General features: G+C 39.9%; 1 protein-coding gene across 4 annotated transcripts in view; it reads left to right on the top strand.

Moving 5' to 3' along the window:
• The window catches only part of tns1b (tensin 1b), a gene marked incomplete at its 5' end in the record, with an annotated part of 121,508 nt that extends 116,873 nt beyond the window's left edge, over positions 1-4,635 (top strand). For 3 of the 4 annotated variants that reach the window (XM_079464724.1, XM_079464723.1, XM_079464725.1), the window contains 4 exons: positions 717-885; positions 970-1,038; positions 1,132-1,161; positions 1,477-4,635. In XM_079464724.1, the coding sequence (XP_079320850.1) occupies positions 717-885; positions 970-1,038; positions 1,132-1,161; positions 1,477-1,618 (410 nt within the window). In that variant the 3' untranslated portion in view covers positions 1,619-4,635. The remainder of the gene's footprint in view (positions 1-716; positions 886-969; positions 1,039-1,131; positions 1,162-1,476) is intronic. The other variant, XM_079464726.1, reaches the window with a different exon arrangement.
• Positions 4,636-19,382: the final 14,747 nt, after the last annotated feature.

Below are 19,382 nucleotides of genomic sequence, written 5' to 3'. Positions count from 1 at the left end.
CTACGTGCTTTATGTTTGTTTTTCTGTGTTTTGTTTAACTCGACTCTGACTGCTGTATCCAGAGAGACGGCTGTACTTCTCTCTTAATTCTGTGCATGTGATGTTCGAGACCTCCGGAGCACTTTTATCTGTCTGTTCAAACCGTTCAAAGCACTTCCTTTTGTCAAAGCCTTGCGTGTATTTCAAAAACGTCTGTCTTATTGAATATGGCATGTTCTTCAATGACTGTTCAAGCACACTGCATGGATTCACCCCAAAAACAATGATATCGGTGGTTCTCAATTTTAGGCCATTTGAAACTCGTAAATCTTGAATCTCTCGATAAATGCTGCTCTATATTACTGCTGAATAATACCTTGTAGATTGTAAGGTGAAAGTGGCTTTAAATGGCTTTAAAAAACATAAACTGCATTGAAATCCTCTGACTTGGACTTCGAGTGTCTTTTTGAAGTCTTTTTGTCCCCCCCCCACCGCTGAACATCTGTGCGTTTATGGAATACTGTATGTCTGTGTTTAGTCAAAAGCGTGTTACACCTGACCTGACACCATATAAGTTTCAAATTTGAGAACCACTCGATTATGCAAATGACAAAAAGATTTGTTTGTGTATGATGGCTTGATGAGACTAATAAATAGAGATTTTTTCAAATGTGTTCAGTACATTCGTTGTCGGCTCGTGCATATTGATCGGTTCCTGTTTTTCTTGTCTTTCCCAGCATGCAATGTTCTGTACCTAAACTCTGTGGATATGGAGTCTCTGACCGGGCCTCAGGCCATTGCTAAGGCAATCTCAGAAACAATGACAACCAACCCGGCACCCACAGCCACGGTTGTTCATTTCAAGGTGTCGGCACAAGGCATCACGCTTACTGACAACCAGAGAAAGTGAGTCATCTATCGCTTCTTTTTCTACTTTTGTTTCTATGCACTCAGATTTATCTCAAACATAACGTTTATTTTTCTGTACAGGCTTTTCTTCAGACGTCATTATCCCATCAACACGGTCACATTCTGCAATATTGACCCCCAGGAGAGAAAGTACGTTTAGGAACTGTTGTGTGCCATTACTTCACAAAGCCGACAGTAAAACATTGAATCTTTTTTTAACATGAATTGCTTTTTTTAATGCAGGTGGAGCAAACCAGACGGTGGGAATGCAAAGTAAGGACCTGCATTTCATAACGAATATCCTTAGATGCTATTATACGAAAGCTTAGTCGAGCAGCAGTTCCCAGTACGGTTCCCCCAGCCTGTTGCACCATGGGATAGCGTGCATTTTCTCACGAGTGTCATTATAAAAAGTGATGTCTGCTATCTAAAATAAAAGCGTGAAACCTAGCGCTAGTTTGCCAGGCATCACACACGCGTGTTATAATTTACTCTATGAGGTCACAGTACATACATTGTGTCAGACTGATGAATACTTTTGAAATGTTTATACACGTAACTTAACCGTCACGTTCTTTTGCTTCCCAGGTTCTTTGGCTTCGTGGCCAGGAAACAAGGCAGCACAACCGACAACGTGAGCCACCTGTTTGCCGAAATGGATCCCGATCAGCCGGCCAAGGCCATCGTGAACTTCGTCTCAAAAGTGATGCTCAGCTCTCAGAAGCGGTGAATGCTTCCTGCGCCACGCTGCTCTCTGGAGGACTTTCTGTTTATTTCGTTTTGAGTTCTTTGAGTTTGTGTTTTTCGTTCGATTGGGTGTGAGGTTGCGTGTACGTGTGTTACGGAGGGCGATCCGGGCGGAGACGATGAAGCGGGATAGAGGAAGTGCAGCGTGGGAGTAGAGGGATGACGTGCAGAGGGGAGGTGGTCTTCATCTCACTTTGAGGGAAGGTGGAAATGATGTCAGTGATTTTGTTGCTCTTTTTTTAAGAAAAATGTAAATGAAAATGTAAAAAGAGGGTTGAAGAGGAGGCTGATATTAGACTTTGGGGGCTGATGTACCAAAGCTGAGAGAGCAGTCAGGACAAACCCAGTCATCATATCTTGGTTAGCCATGACTGCTTTGACAAACTGTACATAAGAACTGATAAGAACTTCTCTTTTCCTTTTAAACGTCGCTTCTGTTTTTCACACAAGACCATTTCAGATCCGCACACATCCAGTGGTGTGTCCCGTCACCAAGCATCTTAAAGCATGTTGCTTCTGTTCGCCTCAAAGTCAGAATTTCCAGCTTACTGCTCGAAAAACTTAGACTTCCAACTCGGAAACCTGTGAAAATCTGTATCTCAGATTTTGCAGCACTCGTAACGCTGTCCCATTGCCCGACACTCGGAAGATGAAAACATGGCAGTGCGTTTTGCCATCGTTGGAACATAAACAAAAAAAAACATGACTCGTTGCAACCACATTAAGGATAAACAACGTTATGCAATTTTTTTAAGCTTTTCACAATTGTGCTTTATTGCAAAGCCACTTTACAGAAAAAACAAAGCAATATAGAAACAAGGAAGATATATGATCAAATACATGGTATGAACACAAGTCATTATTATTGGCTGTGTTTTAGACAAAGACGTTTTCATGTTGCAAGTCTTAACGTGGATTTCAATGCAAGTAGATAATGCACAAGATAAAACTGTACTGTACTCTAGTATATACTATAGTAAACTACTACTGTAAGGTCCAAAAACACTAAAGAAACTTGGAATTTTACCATAGTTTGTATTCTACAGGATTTTCTTTCGGTGGAAAGTTGGAAATTTTGACTCGCGAGGTTGACAGCATCACACAGCATCTTTCATACATCAGTCTTTAGTTTCTGTTGACCTCGGTGTGATGCAGGTGTCCATCATCCACTCCTGTGCTCTCTTCTCTCCAGAAGCGTGTTTCTGGCCGAAGCTGTGTGTCTGTCATCTTAAAAACACACACACAGCATCATTCTACCCCAAAGTAAGCTAAGTACATATATAAAATCCTTCTAAAAAGTGATTTTACTGAATATTTATTGTATTATGTTTTTGCAACATTTTTTCTTTCATGTTAACTCATTTACCCATAGACATGTTGTATAGTCTACATAAAGATTAGCCTTTGAAAGAAATACTCTTTATTTTGGCTAACAAAATATCATGTCATTTTGAGAAGCATTCTATTATATATGGTGTAAAGTGTATGTATTTGAAAGCTTGTCACTATTTTCTCCGTTTTTCTTTGGCTTTAAAGGAGCGTAGGCTTCGAAGTAGAAATCGTCGCTATCTCAAACTTAAATAATACATCTAAAGATTACAAAGTGAGTTGGCCGATATGTTTACTGCAAGAGACTTTGTGTAAAGAAAAGTAAGGAAACGTGTCTTTATTTTTGTATTATTCTTAATATTATTTTTGCATCCTTTCCCTCCCAGTATTCAGCCAACAGTGTAACCCAGCAGTCAGTCAGAATTCAGTATTTTGTTTCATACTGCCATCTTGAGGAACTGACGGGTATTGCTAGCCATGTTTTCCATCTATGCACCCTCTCCCTTACATTCACGGAACTGGTCCTTGTAAATTTACTTTAAAATAAATACTGCAGTGTTTTAACTGTGATTTGATGAGAAGGTCCCCAGGGATGGACGAACAGGATCTCCATGTCTCCCTTGTACTGGTCGGATTCCCTCGTGTCCCGTGCCAGCCAGAACGGGGTGGCTTTAGGCTGAATAATAAAAACAAGTCTTTCTTTTTTGTATGTAAATACTTCGTTTTTGCCAAAGATTTTATTTTACTTGTGTATGCCTTAGTTTGAGAAACGATTACCGTCTGGTCGGCGTGCAAACGGCGGCGTTTTGTTTTTGGCATGGGGATTTTGACTCGATGCAGATACTATATGACTGTGTTTGGTTGCTGTTACGCCCTTTGTTCAGCCTTAAAAAACTACTCCAAAAAAAGCAAAGCACTTAATAATTATTGAAATAATAAATATGACTGCTTCACTTAGTCTAACAATTGTTGTCCCAGATAGAGCCGACACATTGCTTTCGAGAGAGGATCTGCAGAATACTGAGAAACACTATATTTTGGAAGCGTTTAATGAAGCAAAGAGTGCACTTCTATAATAAAAGTTTCCTAAAAGCTTTTTTGTTACCTGTATGATTCTTAGGGGAACCAAAATTTCTGTTAAGAACCCTAAGAGTGTTTGTAACATTGTATTGTTGGTGGAAAACATGATCAAAATAACCAAAATATGAAACAAAAACACGCAAAGAGAAGGAAATTGCAGATCTTCCGTCGTTGCAGGTGTCTGATCCATCTGGGTCCACACGTGAATGATAAAACACACGTAGAATACCTATAACTTGCTTTGCTTGCCTTTCTGGACATTTAATTTGGTGCATAGGTTTAGAAAAAACAAAAATGACGTATGGCAGATTTTCTGGAATCTTGTGGCAGTCAGAGAAAGAGATCTTCCAGCAAAATCAGCGCCCCACCTCTCAATGTATTAGCCAGCAGTGTTGTATTATTATATTTTTTTACGTCCACTTGTTAACAGACTTAGAATGTGTGAATGAGCTACTATTGCTGTACAGAACCACGTCTTTTTATTTGCTTCATGTTTTACAGCCTCATTGTATTGTTTTGGCAAATAAAAATATATAATAAAGAGCAATCCAAATCAGTTACAATAAAAAAAGTACACTGTTGCTAGAAAAAGCGTCTGCGTTTGTATAATTCTTATCACATTTGACGCGATGTTGACTTGATAAGATTTATTTTACCATCACATTATCATTGGAGTCTAAGATCAGACTTCTGTAATATCACATATAAAATAAGATGCACAGAAAACCTGCATGCACATAGGCCTACACTTTGTAGTTGAGTGTCATTTATGGAATCGGGCCAACAGAGTAAACTTCACGTGCATCATTTGTAGTTCTCTCTTAACTTTACGCTAAACCTTTGTAATGTGTAGATTTGAGAGAACGATACAGAACAATATGCATTTGACTTTATCCAAAGCATGCAAGGTGCATTATACATCGTACGTGTCCCAAACAATGAAGAATATACAGTATACTTAAATTCATGTGTTACATTTTTTTTGAAGATGAACTTTCATAAGGAGTCTTGAACTGATAAAGCTGGATGGTCAGGCATGCAGCCATATAAGGTATTGGATTAAAATAAGATTATTCTTATATAAGTCATACCGTATAGCAATTTGTTGAACAAATAACATAGGCCTATAGGAAAAATAAAATGCATAGTACAAAACAATGATGTATTAAAGTCAACGGACATATGAAAAATTAAAACATAAAAATGAGACATTAAAGGATAACAGGTAAATTAATATATTCATGATTCTGATGCTGAAATGCATGTAAATACGTCAGTATTGTGTTATTTCAGCATACCTGAATACACGAACTTGTTTACTTCAAGATCTGGAAACATTGCATCTTTTCATTTTTTGACCAGTTTGTCCAATTTCTATTTTCTACAAATAAATCAATAATTTAGCATTTTTATGGACATCATTTCCATGCAAAGTATAGTTCACAACAAACTCAAAGGTTTTGTTCTCGTACGCTTGTTCGACCTGATGATTCGACAAACCATTAAAAGTTTGCTTTCGACTCGCTCTCGCGGTACTTTGATGTCACCCGCCTGTCGGATCTCGCGGCGCAGCATCAAGTCGAGCAAGCCTATTATCTCTTTAACATGTCAGGCACTCAATGACATCATCCTACATGAAGTGACATCATTTTGGAGGGAAATCAACAACACAAACCTCAGTAAGTATTAGAAACAGGTTCTGAGATGTTTTCCAATATTTATTGACTTGTTTGAATCTAAAATCAAGTCATATTGAATTAATTGACTGATATTTGACAATTGTGCAATTGATATGAATGAAATTTGACAACCTCGTGCAAATAAACTGTCATTTTGCTGTTTATGTCTTCTATCCTGCTGAATGTCTTGATTGAAAATATTTACCAGTTTACACCTCGAAAGATGTTTTTAAATAACATTACAATAATATCAACTTTTAAAGGTCACAGAGGTCAAAAGCTTTCAAAACAGGAAAGTTTAGAGAAACTTCAGTTTTTCATTGGTGAGTGGATTTGCACTTGTATCATGTCTTTGCTATAGTTGTCACTAATGTCTCTTCACAAGCAAACAGGAAGTGATGTCATTTAGGTGTTTCGCTGCAGATAGTTTGCAAAAAAAACATTTTGTGTTCGGGTGTCTCCTACACATTCACATAGCTACACAGTTAGCACAAAAGTTGGCCGTTTGTGTTGGGAGTGTCACTTGAAGCCCCAGTAGATTCTGGAGCAAAACAATAGCTCTTATATAGCGTTACTCAGAGTTTCCACTGATCGGTTAAACAAAGCCCTCGGAGATGATCTAAGACCTTGTGTGTCTGTTAGTGGTTAGCATCATCTTGTTCTGCCTATTCACTGTCAGAAAATCCAGTGAATCATCTACAACACATTGTATATTTAATCATGCATCAATATTTCTTAGCTGTACCACAAAGCGGGGGACAACCGTGTTTTTTTTCTGGTAAAATAACAGCAGACCCCACCAGAGACTGAATCACGCACACGGGGTGCGTTTACAGAATCTGACCATTTGATGTCAGTGTTGAGCCTTCTGTAGAAACGAGGTACGCAGTCGTTTCTGGGCGTAAAGGGAAGATGCGGGACACGGTGGGCTTATCTGTCTTTAACAGTGTAACACTGTATTATTGATGCCGGCGGTGTGGTAGATAAGGTCCCAGAGGAATTTCAGACACTCTCTGTTAAAGCAAGTCTTGCTTTGTCGAGCGCACTGATGTGTGACTCGGAGCGCCGTACGCCCCCGACGCCCAAACAATGGAGCCAGTTTTGTCCCACAGTTTATACACGGCATATCTCTCCAGGAAAACATCACTGTTTGACGTTACGGCCAATGGAAAAACACAACGCGTCTAGCGACGTTTGAAGCATGTGTGGGCCGGCAGCATTCTTCCTGCAAATATCATTGTGATTTTGCAAATGGCTCGCTGCAGGGGGTCCGAATGATAAGATGAGAGGTATTAAGGAGTCCATTTGAGGCCAAAGAGGGGATAACCCTCTAATCCGAGCGGGATTTGTGGCACAGGGAGGAAAATCTGAAAATCAATATTTTGTCTGGCTTACTAAGCAAAGTAATCTTTCTCAAAAACAGGTGTCCAACCGCCCGGCGAAGTCCCTTGTCCCTGCATCACACATCAATGGTAGGAGCTTTAGAAGGGAGGGACGCCTATTCACGTGGTGCTGACCTGAAATTTTTCTAGATGTAGGACTACAATATGGGCCAGCGATTGCCCGTTGCAGGCGGCAAGGCCCAGAGCTTCCAGACTAAAAATACACACTTCAGGATGTTATTGTAAAGCTTTGTATGCATGTCTGGCTGGCATTTTTCAGCTATTGGGGTGTTTCCTTTCGCTCTGTCCTCCATAAATTAGAGTAAAATTCTTCAGTAACACATCAATGTACACACATGTCTCATGTTTTCTTGTTTTACTGTATTTAAAGATGCGGTAACACGCAAAGTTTCTGCAAATCTCTCATTAATCTAGTACCTTTAGAGTAGTATTGCATACGTCGTATCATCGAAGAGTATTTAGTTTGATCAAATTTATAAAAGAGAGATAAAGATGTATGATTATTCCCGGAAAAAGGCGAGCTGCTTGGCGGCACGTACGCGTCGATTGCCAACTAAACATAAACATATGACTTAGTTTGACTTACCGCGTGGAGTTCATGTCTGGCATCTTTTAGCTCTGGGACGCGCCATCTATCAGTTTCAAACAATCTCCAAATTCAGCGTTATATCCACCGTTTATATAACATTCATCACAGTTGAACAGTCAACAGAGCTAAATTTCTGTCATCCGAGTGAAGCGGCATTGATGGCCATGCTTTTTTCTGGGCGTGCCTGTGGTGTTTTGTCTTTTGCGCATGGACGAGAATGGCCAACAAAAGGAATAGGATCCCTGTTACGAAACAGGGATCCAGACTTATAAAAAAACTTTCAGAAACAAGTTGGAGTGCTGGGGAAGTGTACCGAGCACAGATATACTACGTCATACGTCCAACTCGTTTTTTAACAAATTGACCATGTTGAGCATGAGAAGCCAGCACGTTTAACAGTGTAAAGAAGTCAGAATGCATGAAATAGCACGTTACCCCATCTTTAAGGTGTCTAGGGACCCCTGCTGTTGGCTACAGTGTTATCAAAGAGTGCCAGGTTGTGAGCACATGCTGCACCATTCAGATGTCTGATGTGATTTATTATGTACGAGCAGAAGTGAACTGCCTGCCAGACTGCAAAAAAATACTTCATTTAATTCATTTTTTAAGTCAGTTTAATATCATTTAAATTCAAGTGACTTGTATTGCCAATTTGATTTAATGCATCTTAAAAATGTAAGGCAGCTTTTGAACTAAAGTTTAAAAAAAGAACATTCACCCAAAAATTTTAATTCTGTCTTTATTTCCCCACAGTCAGATTGACCGAATTTTCCTTTTTGAGTAATATATCCTTTTAAAACTTAGTTTTTTATGCTACTTTGATATTAAACAGACTTAAAAATCTTTAATTAAATGAAGTTAAATTCCTTTTTTTACATCGAAGCTGCTCATATCTGAAAGTTGTTCAACTATAGTTATAACAAAAACTTGGTTTTGGTTGGAAGCGATGTCCATTTGAACTTACAAATATCATTTATATTTTAATGTAATGTAAAGAAATGAGTAAAAAATAAAACACAATTATGTTTCTTATGCCATTTACAGATATTTTGTCTTGTTTTAAGCAAAGTGCACAATTCAGTTTAGTCCTTTTCCAAAATGATTACTGCATCTCATTTTGCGTCTCATAAATCGTGTTTTAAGAATATTTAGATATTTGCACAGAAAAACAAGACCAAATGCTTTTTTTTGTCGCAGTGCAGTATCTATTCTATATACGTTTTGTTGTGACACATGTTGTTTAAAAAGCAGTTTGTTATTATAAAAACTGAGCTGTCATCTTTTGTCAAAGTGTATTTAAAAGGGTAGTTCACCCCCCCCCCAAAAAAATCTGGAAGAATCGATGCCAGCGTTGTTTGGATACCGACATTCATCAAACTATCAAAAGAATGAAAGTCATACAGGTTTACTGTTACATGAAAATGAGTAAACAATGACATAATGTTTATTTTTTGTGAACCAACCCTTCAAGCTACTATCATTCATTTCGATCTGCAGATCTGTACCCCTGGTGCCCTTATTAACTCCGTACAGAGAGTTCCTTCAGGCCTGTCATTTGGGTAGAGCTTAACCTCCCCGCCCCCACCCCTCGCTGTAGCTGTCAGGTCAAGTACGCACCCATATAAATAGCCTGCAAAGTAGGGGTCAGAGGTCAGGGCCGGGGGAGGGGGGACTGAATGTGGAACCCCGACAGGGATCAGGTGTCTCCTTTTCACGGGGGGTGGAGTATCACCTAATGGATTGGTGAGGAGGGTGGGAACCATTAAGATGGAGAAAACACAACCGTCCCCTAGCACCAGCACCATCACCCCTCCTTGGAGAATTCACTAAGACTGGCCACCATCCGGCTCCGTTTACCCACACGGGTCAGGTGCTTCATCCGTTTCGGTTTCCAGGCTGCTCAGCTGGGGCTCTTAGCGAAGATTGCGGTAGGCCCCTGAGAGCCTGTGCACATTCACATAGTAAGCAGCACTAACCCTAATCTTTCAGGTGCTATCGGTCTCTGCATCTGTATTGTATGGGTGCGAGGCTCTCATGCTTTGTCATACAACGGGGGACTTATGGGGGCTTCTGCACTAGCCACTAATGGACCCTCGCTCATCAGCAGGGATCTACCGCTGCTGCAACAGATGGCAGTGGGGTCATCACGGGTCACGGCTGTTTGTGATTGTTGTGACAGCGCTGGAGCTGTGCAACGTGCAGGTGGAGACCTGGAAAAATTGTCCCCATCAATCCTATAGACCAATGGACCGCCTGTGTAAATAAATAGTTGGTTGTATGTTTTGGCTTGAGTCACTTTTCAACATCATTTCTGCAATGACTGATGCAAGAATCTATGTATAGAGGAATATTCTTCAGAGACCACATTTGCATTCTTTTGCTCTGTTTAATTTTGCATGTGAGCTTTGGTTTGTATCCTATATCCTCAGGACTAACATAGTAAACATTTAGAATTACAGTAAACAGCACAGGCCTCGCGTCAGTCACAGCTCTGGCCCGGTCCACAGGTGTCAGGTGTCCATTGGTGTACGGGGTTCATGGATGGGGCCGCTCATCATTAATCATTCCGTGATGGCTGGATGGGTCTGCATGCAAACTTTGTGCATTCCATTTAAATCGCATGTTGGTTGCATGTTTTGGTTGAACTGCACATTCTTAGGGCAGTAGCGCGTCTGGATCAGAGTGGTATGCAGTTTCTTATTTTATTGGCCATGAAACATTTTAAGGTTGCTTTGTGTTTTTGTTGTTCGAGGAACGTTTTCTGCATTTAACAAAAAATTCTCCTTCACACTAATAAATTCATTATATTTATATTTTTTGGTTTTATGTTAATTTTACTTTAATTGTGTTATGTGCTTTTGTCAATTCAATATTTAACATATGTTTATGTTTATTTAACATATATGTTTTATATATTTATTAAATATTTTATAATTCTTAGATTTTTTGAATGATGTTATATAGGACTTAATTTATTTCAGTGTCATTTTTTATTTCTAAGTGCTTTAACTTGAACCTCGGTTTACTGCTAAGACAACATTTCAAATTTGAGTTAAGTTTTCCAAGTCATATTTAAGCCTTTATTTAGTCTCATTCTAATTCCAACAGACACCGTTTGCTAGTATTAGTTTAGTTGAACTATAATAACCTGCTTTAAAACTACTGTATTTCTGAAAAAGTTACCCTGAAACACATTACCCAAAATAATATGCAGTTCAACCCCATCCGTACACCCGCTGATCTCCTGCGAGGTCACGACACCGAGGTTTTACATTGCTTGCAGGAATGGTTGACTTATACATTGCTTTTTGTAAACCTTTGGTCTAAAGTTACATACGGGACTAATATCAGAAGATATCTTTTGCATTCCATTATAAGGCAGCATGTGGGTTGTATGTTTTGGCTAAAATGCACGTGATGCATGTTTAAGACGGTTCCAATATGTAGCATGTCTGTCTCAGCGCGCTGCAGAAGCAGTTGACTGATGCATCGCTCTAAAGTTACAATATCAGGACGTCTTGTCCAACAAGCAATCTTCATTTCCATATTTAGCATGCGTTTTATGTCAATTGCACTAGGGGATCCTTTATTCGTCATTAGAGGCCATCAGAACAGAACGGCCTAAGCCTGAATGACCTTTATATTTCCAGAACCCTACAGAATCTCCCCCATGCCAGCCCTCATTAACTCAATACGGTTGTGTACCGTCTCAGAACCTGCGTCCACGTAGCCTGAGCCTATCGCAACTTTCATCACGGCATTCTTTCCAGTGTCTGCAATGCCTGGAATGGGATGGGCCAGTGATTCTTTTACACGGGCGCAGGCTCTCGGCAGGGAACTCCCTGACACCAGAACCAGCCCGGGCCTTCTAAGACAGTATGTGGAGGTAGAGAAGTTCTCCAACGATCCTCTCGCACCTGACCGATCCAACACGCGACAGTGGCAGTTGAGCCGAAGACAACAGATGAATAAATACATAAGAACGAGATTGTTTGATTCGTTTCATGTTTGTATTTAGATTGTGACTTCACAGTGTACAACAATATGTGTTTGGTTTAATGGCTTTGACAGCAGGCTCAGATGTAAAACCATTTTCGGTCTGCGTCTGTGCACGTTAGCATGTGTTCAAGAGTGTGTGTGCAATGATATCTCTGGGAAAGTGCTCGTGCCCTGGCCGGATCTCTCGGCACAGATGCGACTGCCTCGTGGGATTCTGGGATGCATGAGTCTCGTGGTAATTGTGGCGATTCCTGTAAACAGGCAGACTGTTGCAGAGCTCCCCCGTCTATATCTTTCCCCTTCAGGTTTTTTTGCCAGTGTGTGACTATTTAACTAATTATATCTTCAGAGGTCTAAAAAGAACTTACATAATGAAACGTTATGTTTTAATTACCTTGGAAATGAGCTATTTCTCTCAACAAAAGTGTATATCTTCTTGCATGGAATTCGCCATGTTGTTTCTACAGTGGCCCTAGACGGACAAACTGCTTTACAGAGCGTGTTTCGTAGATACGTCATCTCCTCCGTCAAAGAAGTGAAAACGTGACAAAATCTTAGCCGTGTGTCAGCCTCCATAGTGCTTTGAAAGGGAGGGGTGAGCGGTGGAGTGAGCCGTTGGTTGCAATTCGTGACCTCACCGCTAGATGCCGCTAAATTGTATACACTGGACCTTTACATTTTGTTTGGTGTTTATACTTTATTTACTTAATATTTAATAATGTCTTTCTTGATGTAAATGGGCCTTTCGCATGCTTCTGTAAAAATGCTGTCCTGTATTTTCACCCTAGGATGACACTCAACGTGCACATACTGTACTGATGATGAGTGTGATGTCACAAGAAGTTTTCGTGGTGTGTCATGATCCAGAGAAAGAGAGAGAGAGAGAGAGAGAGAGAGAGATGAAAGGCATGTTCCATCGTTCCATTAGCCTGATAGTTCTGCATGAACTGGGTTTGACTGACTCCGCTGGCACGCGCTCGGCGCTGTAAAAATGCGCTGATCACAGAGTGTTTCATTAATTTAACAAGCTCTCTTTCTACATCGCAGGAGCGCTTCCAAAACCCCAGATCGCCTGCACGGAGTATCGGCTGACAGCAGCCAGCTCTGGGACTCCCATCTAAGGCAGCCGTGAACTGTCAAGTCTGTGGGTTTGTGGGTAATCATGTTCTCATACTGTGCCATGTGAGTTCAGTAGCTTTACCAAAACAAATTGTCAAGCCCGGAGATAATGCTTCCAATGAACAAAAGGCATGGTCGAATGAAGAACGAAGGACAGTGGGTCATAAACGCAACGGCAGGTTCGGCTTTCCATATAGGAATCGAGTATGTAATATTTGAGATAGCTAGAAGAGGAAACTCTGGATTGGGTGACAGCATTAAAATGTGCAGCATGCGCTTCCGGAGTTGACTGATGGCGACAGGTGGACCAGCAGAACGGGGCCACGCCTGCCCTGTTGCCTCATCAACACAAACTAATGTGACCCCCTCCTCCTTGGATTCCCCCGGAATCGTACGTTGTCGATTCACAGCCTCCTCTTTTGGCAGATGCAGTCGTGATGGTTTTGCTAATAAGCTTTGATAGGTCAGAATGCACTCCAGTCACAGTGCCAAGAGCTTCGTCAATAACTCCACGCTGCCCTGTAGCTGCAGTGAGCCAACATGTGGACTGACGGGCTGGAAGTGGACGATTGTGGTACGCTCAGCGGTTTAGATGCTGGATGTCAGTGTAGGCCTGTGTTTCCTCTGGCTGGGCAGCAGGTTACTGTGGGATAAGTGAGAGAGAGAGACAGAGAGAGAGAGAGCGGTCAAGGACACAAGAACTCAGAAGCCCAGAGAGAAGGATAGTGGATTAGGACTGTGGTTCTGTTGTCCAGTAAAGCTTTTTGTTTGTCTATCTAATGTCTGTATGTCCATATCTGTATCTGTCTGTCTGTCTCTCTACCTACCTGCCAACCTGTCTGTCTGTCTGTCTATATGAGTGTCTGTCTGTCTATATGAGTTTCTGTCTGTCTGTCTGTCTGTCTGTCTGTCTGTCTGTTTGTCCGTCCGTCCACCTGTCTGTCCGCTATCTGTTTGCCCATACATACATACATCCATCTGTCTGTCTGTCTATATGAGTGTCTGTCTGTCTGCTATCTGTTTGCCCATACATCCATCCATCTGTCTGTCTCTCTACCTGTCTGTCTCTCTACGGGTCTGTCTGTCTGTCTGTCTGTCTGTCTATCTATCCATTCATCTGTCTGTCTACTGGTTTGATTATCCATCTAGCTACAGTATATATCCATCCATGCATCCCTGTGACCATGGACTGTGTAATTCAAACTCAAGAGCCAACCCCCACAGACATTTTAAAATGACTTTGATAGAAAACACCTATCACGTGCAGTTAAATGGCATGAAAACCATATGTTGTGCGATCTAGCCTCCGAAAGACACGTTTGCTTAGTTCGCATTTTATGTGCTAGACAAGGTTCACTGTATTAAAGTATATGTCATATACATTTAATGACTTTGGAAAATCAACAAAAAAGAAATAGTTATAGATTTTCTCTCTGCGGGAACTTAAATTGTGAACAGATTGTGCCTATTGCGCAGTGAGAATGATCCAATATCAGGATCCGGTTCCAGGAAATAAACTACATTCAATCAGAACACCCATAATTAAAAGTATTACTCACATTGAAGCATGCAATGAGGAATCAACACAAGCTCTCTGCAGCAAACCATACTGACTGCCGCCCGAGCCAAGTCGGAAGTCTTCCAGGGGTCTTGTTCGAATGTGCGTGTTCCCACAGATGACTGTGAATCCCCTCTTTTGTGTGAAGGGATTTGTGGGTTTGGTTATCAATGCCAGAGTGTCTATGAATGTGTATGTACTGAATTTGTGTGTCAGAGAGGGGTTATCAGGCAGGATTCGGCTGGCCGCGGGCCTGTACAATCTGGGACTGCCAACGGCTTGGCTTTGTTCTATTCAACCAACCTCTACTTGCTTTCTGGCTGACCCTAGAAAAATGGGGCTCACAAGAGCCGCACAATCGCTGGGCACGTGATGCACAAATATAAACACGCACACAAACAGGGATGCTGTGAGACAACACACCCCTGACCTTCTCATAAACACCGCCATTCTCACTTTTCTAGAGAGCGAGTGATGTCATGGTTCATTGTGTATTTTGCCGAGAACTCAAGCTTACTTGTTTGTCTTTGTCTATTAAAGCCAGGGAGGCATTTCGATGTGTCTCTATTGTTTGTATTACACAATTCTATATTTAGCAAATAGCGAAATCTCAGTCATCACAGTTTGTCTGAGGAAGGAATGAATGATGATGTTGGGTGTCTGTTTGTTTATGTCAGATTACTTTCCTTCTTACGCAACCCAAAGCGATGTTTTGCATCCGTAGCACGGGTATCCAAAGTATTTCAATATATAAATAGTAAACTAACAAGTATACTAGTGTTTGCTACGGACATTATTTTTTTAATACTTGAGCTTGATTATATAAAATTAATCAAGTATAAACATTTTTTTTACATAGAAACCTTCTATTTTGACTTTGCAAATGTAAGTTTGTGATGTTCCTTATTATAAGTCTCGTTCAATAAAAGTGTCCATATTTATACTTTAATAAACATAATTTTTTTATGTATTTGTCAGATGCTTTTATCCAAAGTGACTTATGTTGCATTCATGGGTCATTATTTTGTTCGTTCCCACACCTGAAAATGAACACAGGTGTTTGGCATCGCTAGCTTTACCACTGGATTTTACAGAAAGCCGTTTCAACCAATGGAAAGTATGTCGTATAGAGAAAAAAACACCTATTTTGTACACTCCAGCAGCAATGACACGCACAACTGCCCAGCTGCAAGTTAGAGCAACTTCCTGTTTCTCAATGATTCTGTCTCCTCCAATGATGTTTACTTGATGCATGTCCAGAAACCAAACCACAATTTAAAGTGAAATATTGAGTGTGTTCCAACGGCTTACTTCTCATCAGGTGTGTATTAAAAGTAATTAGGAGCAATATTTATAAAAAGAGCAACGTTTCCAGAGCTTTCCAAGCGTACACATTTGTTTGCAATTACAATGAGAAATACCGGCCCCTTTATTTCTTACAGAATGCATAATTTTTCATTTGTATGCGAGAGTTAATAATTATTTCATTATCCAGTAAGCCAAACACATATGAGCCCAGATATGAACCATCCGTGGAAATTATGAACAATTTTCCCTATAGATTTTGCCATAAATACTGGATCAACCACCAGCACATGTTCTCTCTATTCTCATGGCCTCTGTATTCTCACCAACAATCTACTTTCAGACTGATAAAGAACATCGATGGACACACAATAGCGGATTGAGAACTTAACATATGTGTCGGGTGACGTGATGTGGCTTATGACACGGGCTTGTTGGCCGTATACTCGATAGTTAATACCCGATTGCATTCCATTCTCAAGCGGTCACCGCAAAGATCTGCTCCCCACCTGGCTCAACGCTGTCACGCAGATGTGGCCTGCCAGAACTGACCGCCGTGTGCGTTTCGTGCAGGGCTTGTTAGATTCTGTGTGTTGTGTGGTTGTAGATCACTGTGAAATGGGGCAGAAACAGTGTTAAAGAGGTGCTAAAGAGCGGAAGGTTGATATGTGTGATGGAAACGTAGGAGGATTTAGTGAACAGCCAAAAATCACATCCTGCTCTGGATCAAAGCTGACTGCAGGTGTCAAACTGAGCTGAGGTGTAGAGCTGGAGAGGATAAAATAACACCTTGTTATGTGGGCTAATTTATTTATTTATTTATTTTGGTGTTAGCCAGGCTTTTTATAGGAAGCAATTAAATAAAAAACAAAACACGGAAATCTATTACTTAACTAAACGTTTTTTGTTTGATTTAGTATTTAATTTAATTTACTAATTTATATTTCATGACTTAGGCATACAAACTGGTAGTTTGGAAAATGATTAAAATTGTTGTTGAAAAAATAACTAAGAAATGTCTGTTTCTAACAAAAAAGTTATTAATTTGTAATTTAAATTATGCCTTTTTTATGTTATGAAGCAAAATAATACCTGTATGAAGTGTATTACGACATTAATGCCCGGTTTCACAAACAAAGCTTAAAACTAGTCCCAGACTAAATTGCGAGTTTGAATTGTCTTAACAGAAAATAGCTTTCAATGACAGACTTAAGCTAAGCCCTGTCTGTGAAACTGGGCCTTAAGTGTTGTTTTCTAGAAAACGAGTTTAACAAGAGAAAATATCTGATATTGGGATAAGAATATATATATATACTGTATATATTCCTTTTTGTTATTATTGCATTCATGTCCATGAGAAAATCTGTCCATATACACATAGAAATGGGTGCAAGTGCATATAACAGTACCCTGAATTAGCTTCACCCAAAGACTACAGTTCTAACGAAACTTGTCGTTTACATCTCAGAATAGGAACTTTTGGAGTTTGGAGTGGAAACATGTCAAAGTTGCATTACATGCGATTATGTTCAGAAACTCAAGTTGTAGGCAATGTCAATCCATGCGAAATCATTTCAGTGCATGCGATGGGCGTATTGTGGTCTGGCCGCTTCGCATGAATGTATTTTTAGTTTGACGGCGTGCGGTCGGCGGAGCGAGACGGGCGCAACCATCATCCTGATAAAATGACATGAAATACAGTGTATATCTAATGTAAGACGCATGGAATGAGAAGACCATGTGCTCTATTCTTGTAAAGCCAGGCCGTCTTCGATTTAAAGTTGTGCTCCCATTGATGCATTGATGTTGTATCTTGAACGAACTGTATAAAAGAAAATGCAGGGTTCATTGAAAGGCCCTCCAAGTGTTTATTAATCCACATCTGGTCCTTTCATCAAGGCAGCATCAGTATAATGGGGTTAGCGAACGGGAACAGTAGATCTGCATCGACATCGTATATGGGTTGTAGTACACAGTATGTTTAAAATGTAATGTTTATATTTCTGACAAACGCATCACAGTGGTGATGATGAAATAAATGTCTTACATCAAGCTTTTCTATCTTCTCAGACAAATAGCTCAATGGACAGGGTTCATTGTTCAGGTACAGATATTTTCTCCATTCACTTGCCCTGAATGATCTTCAATGTTTTACTTGCAGGGCCAGACTGGTTGGACCCCAAAAGTGCATCTTCTGTTTTCCTTATTCACTGTGTTATGAAGCTTGGCAGAAGTCCTCAAAACTTGGATTTGATTCAAGACCAGTAAGTATTCTTGAAAGGAAAGTCGAGAGGAAATTACTTTGTTCATAAGAGAATAAAGGAAAACAGTCTTCCCGGGGCTCAGGCCTTCTGTGTACTGCACCACTGAAGGGCTATTGATAGGAAAATCCCATAATTAAAGTTGCAGCATGGCGATTGCTATGCTAAGCTTAGCGCCAAGCTTATAATTACAGTACTGCTGGTTGAAAGTCTTGACTACATTTAACACTTCTAATCTTGTATTGAATTTCATATTTGGAAGTATTTTTATTATAATTTATATTAATTACTTTCAATAACTAAATGGTATGGTTGCCAGGGTGTTGATATGGTAAGGGTTCGTTAGGATGCATTGAGCTGCATTAAGCATTGCTATGCAATTTGTTTGGCCATCTGCCAGTCTGTTGCTATGGTGTTGCTAAGGTAGCCATTTAAGGGACTGTATGCCGTTGCTTGGATGTTTTGAGTGCTTACTGGCCAAAGTAGCCAAGAGTCTACTCGGCTATCTACAAAAGAGAACAGTCACTGATAAAATTAAGACACCGTTTAAAAATTATGGTCACTTCAGTATAGGGGGCAATTCACGCTATCAACAAACCATTAACTTCAAAATTTCCCCCAATAAACTCTTAATTTGTTGCTTATGAATAGTTATTAAGGTAGTAGTTAGGTTTAGGTTTTGGGAAGTATTATGGGTGTAGAGTATGGTCATGCAGAATATGTGCTTTATAAGTACTAATAACAGCCAATATACTAGTTAATAGTGAGAATTGCCCCTGTAGTCAATATACACTAAGTGTTGAATACAATTTCTTTTTGTAACTTTGAAAAGTTTTATTTCTATTTGCATTTATTTGCAGAAAATAAAAACCGAAGAAACGGGTCAAAATAACAGAAAAGATGCTCTGTATTTTTTCAGACCTCAAATACTGCAAAAAAAACAAGTTCATATTCACGGTTAAGCAATGCAACAGTAAAATTTTACATGTATATTGAAAATGTGAAAAAAAAGTATTATTCATAGTTTGTGTCTCGTAATGCTGTCAGTCTTTCACATTGCCGTTGGATGACTTTCTCACTGGACTGTAATAACCACAATGTAGAAATGCAAAATAAAAAAATTGGAATGGTCTCTTAATGTATCAAATGTATGCATACATACTGCGTAAGGACCTTAAAGGGAACTATCCCTTTTTCTGACCTTCCTTTCGTCATTTAATGAAAAGGAATTATATGTTCACCAGACCTAAATAAGTCCAAAAATCATAGTGCTGTTCTTTTCAATAAGTCGTGTGATTTAAGACCTCCTTTATAAAGTTAGGGGTTTGTTTAAAACGTTCATTTGTCACTCCATTTAAAACATTCCTGTGGGGAGGACATCATTATATCATGAAGACAGACAGTTGGAATTGGGACTTTAATCCC

This window comes from Barbatula barbatula, assembly GCF_947034865.1.
Source record: "Barbatula barbatula genome assembly, chromosome: 9".
NCBI lineage: Eukaryota > Metazoa > Chordata > Actinopteri > Cypriniformes > Nemacheilidae > Barbatula > Barbatula barbatula.
Note: the sequence above shows the minus strand (reverse complement) of the source record. Positions and strands in the feature narration are given on the sequence as shown.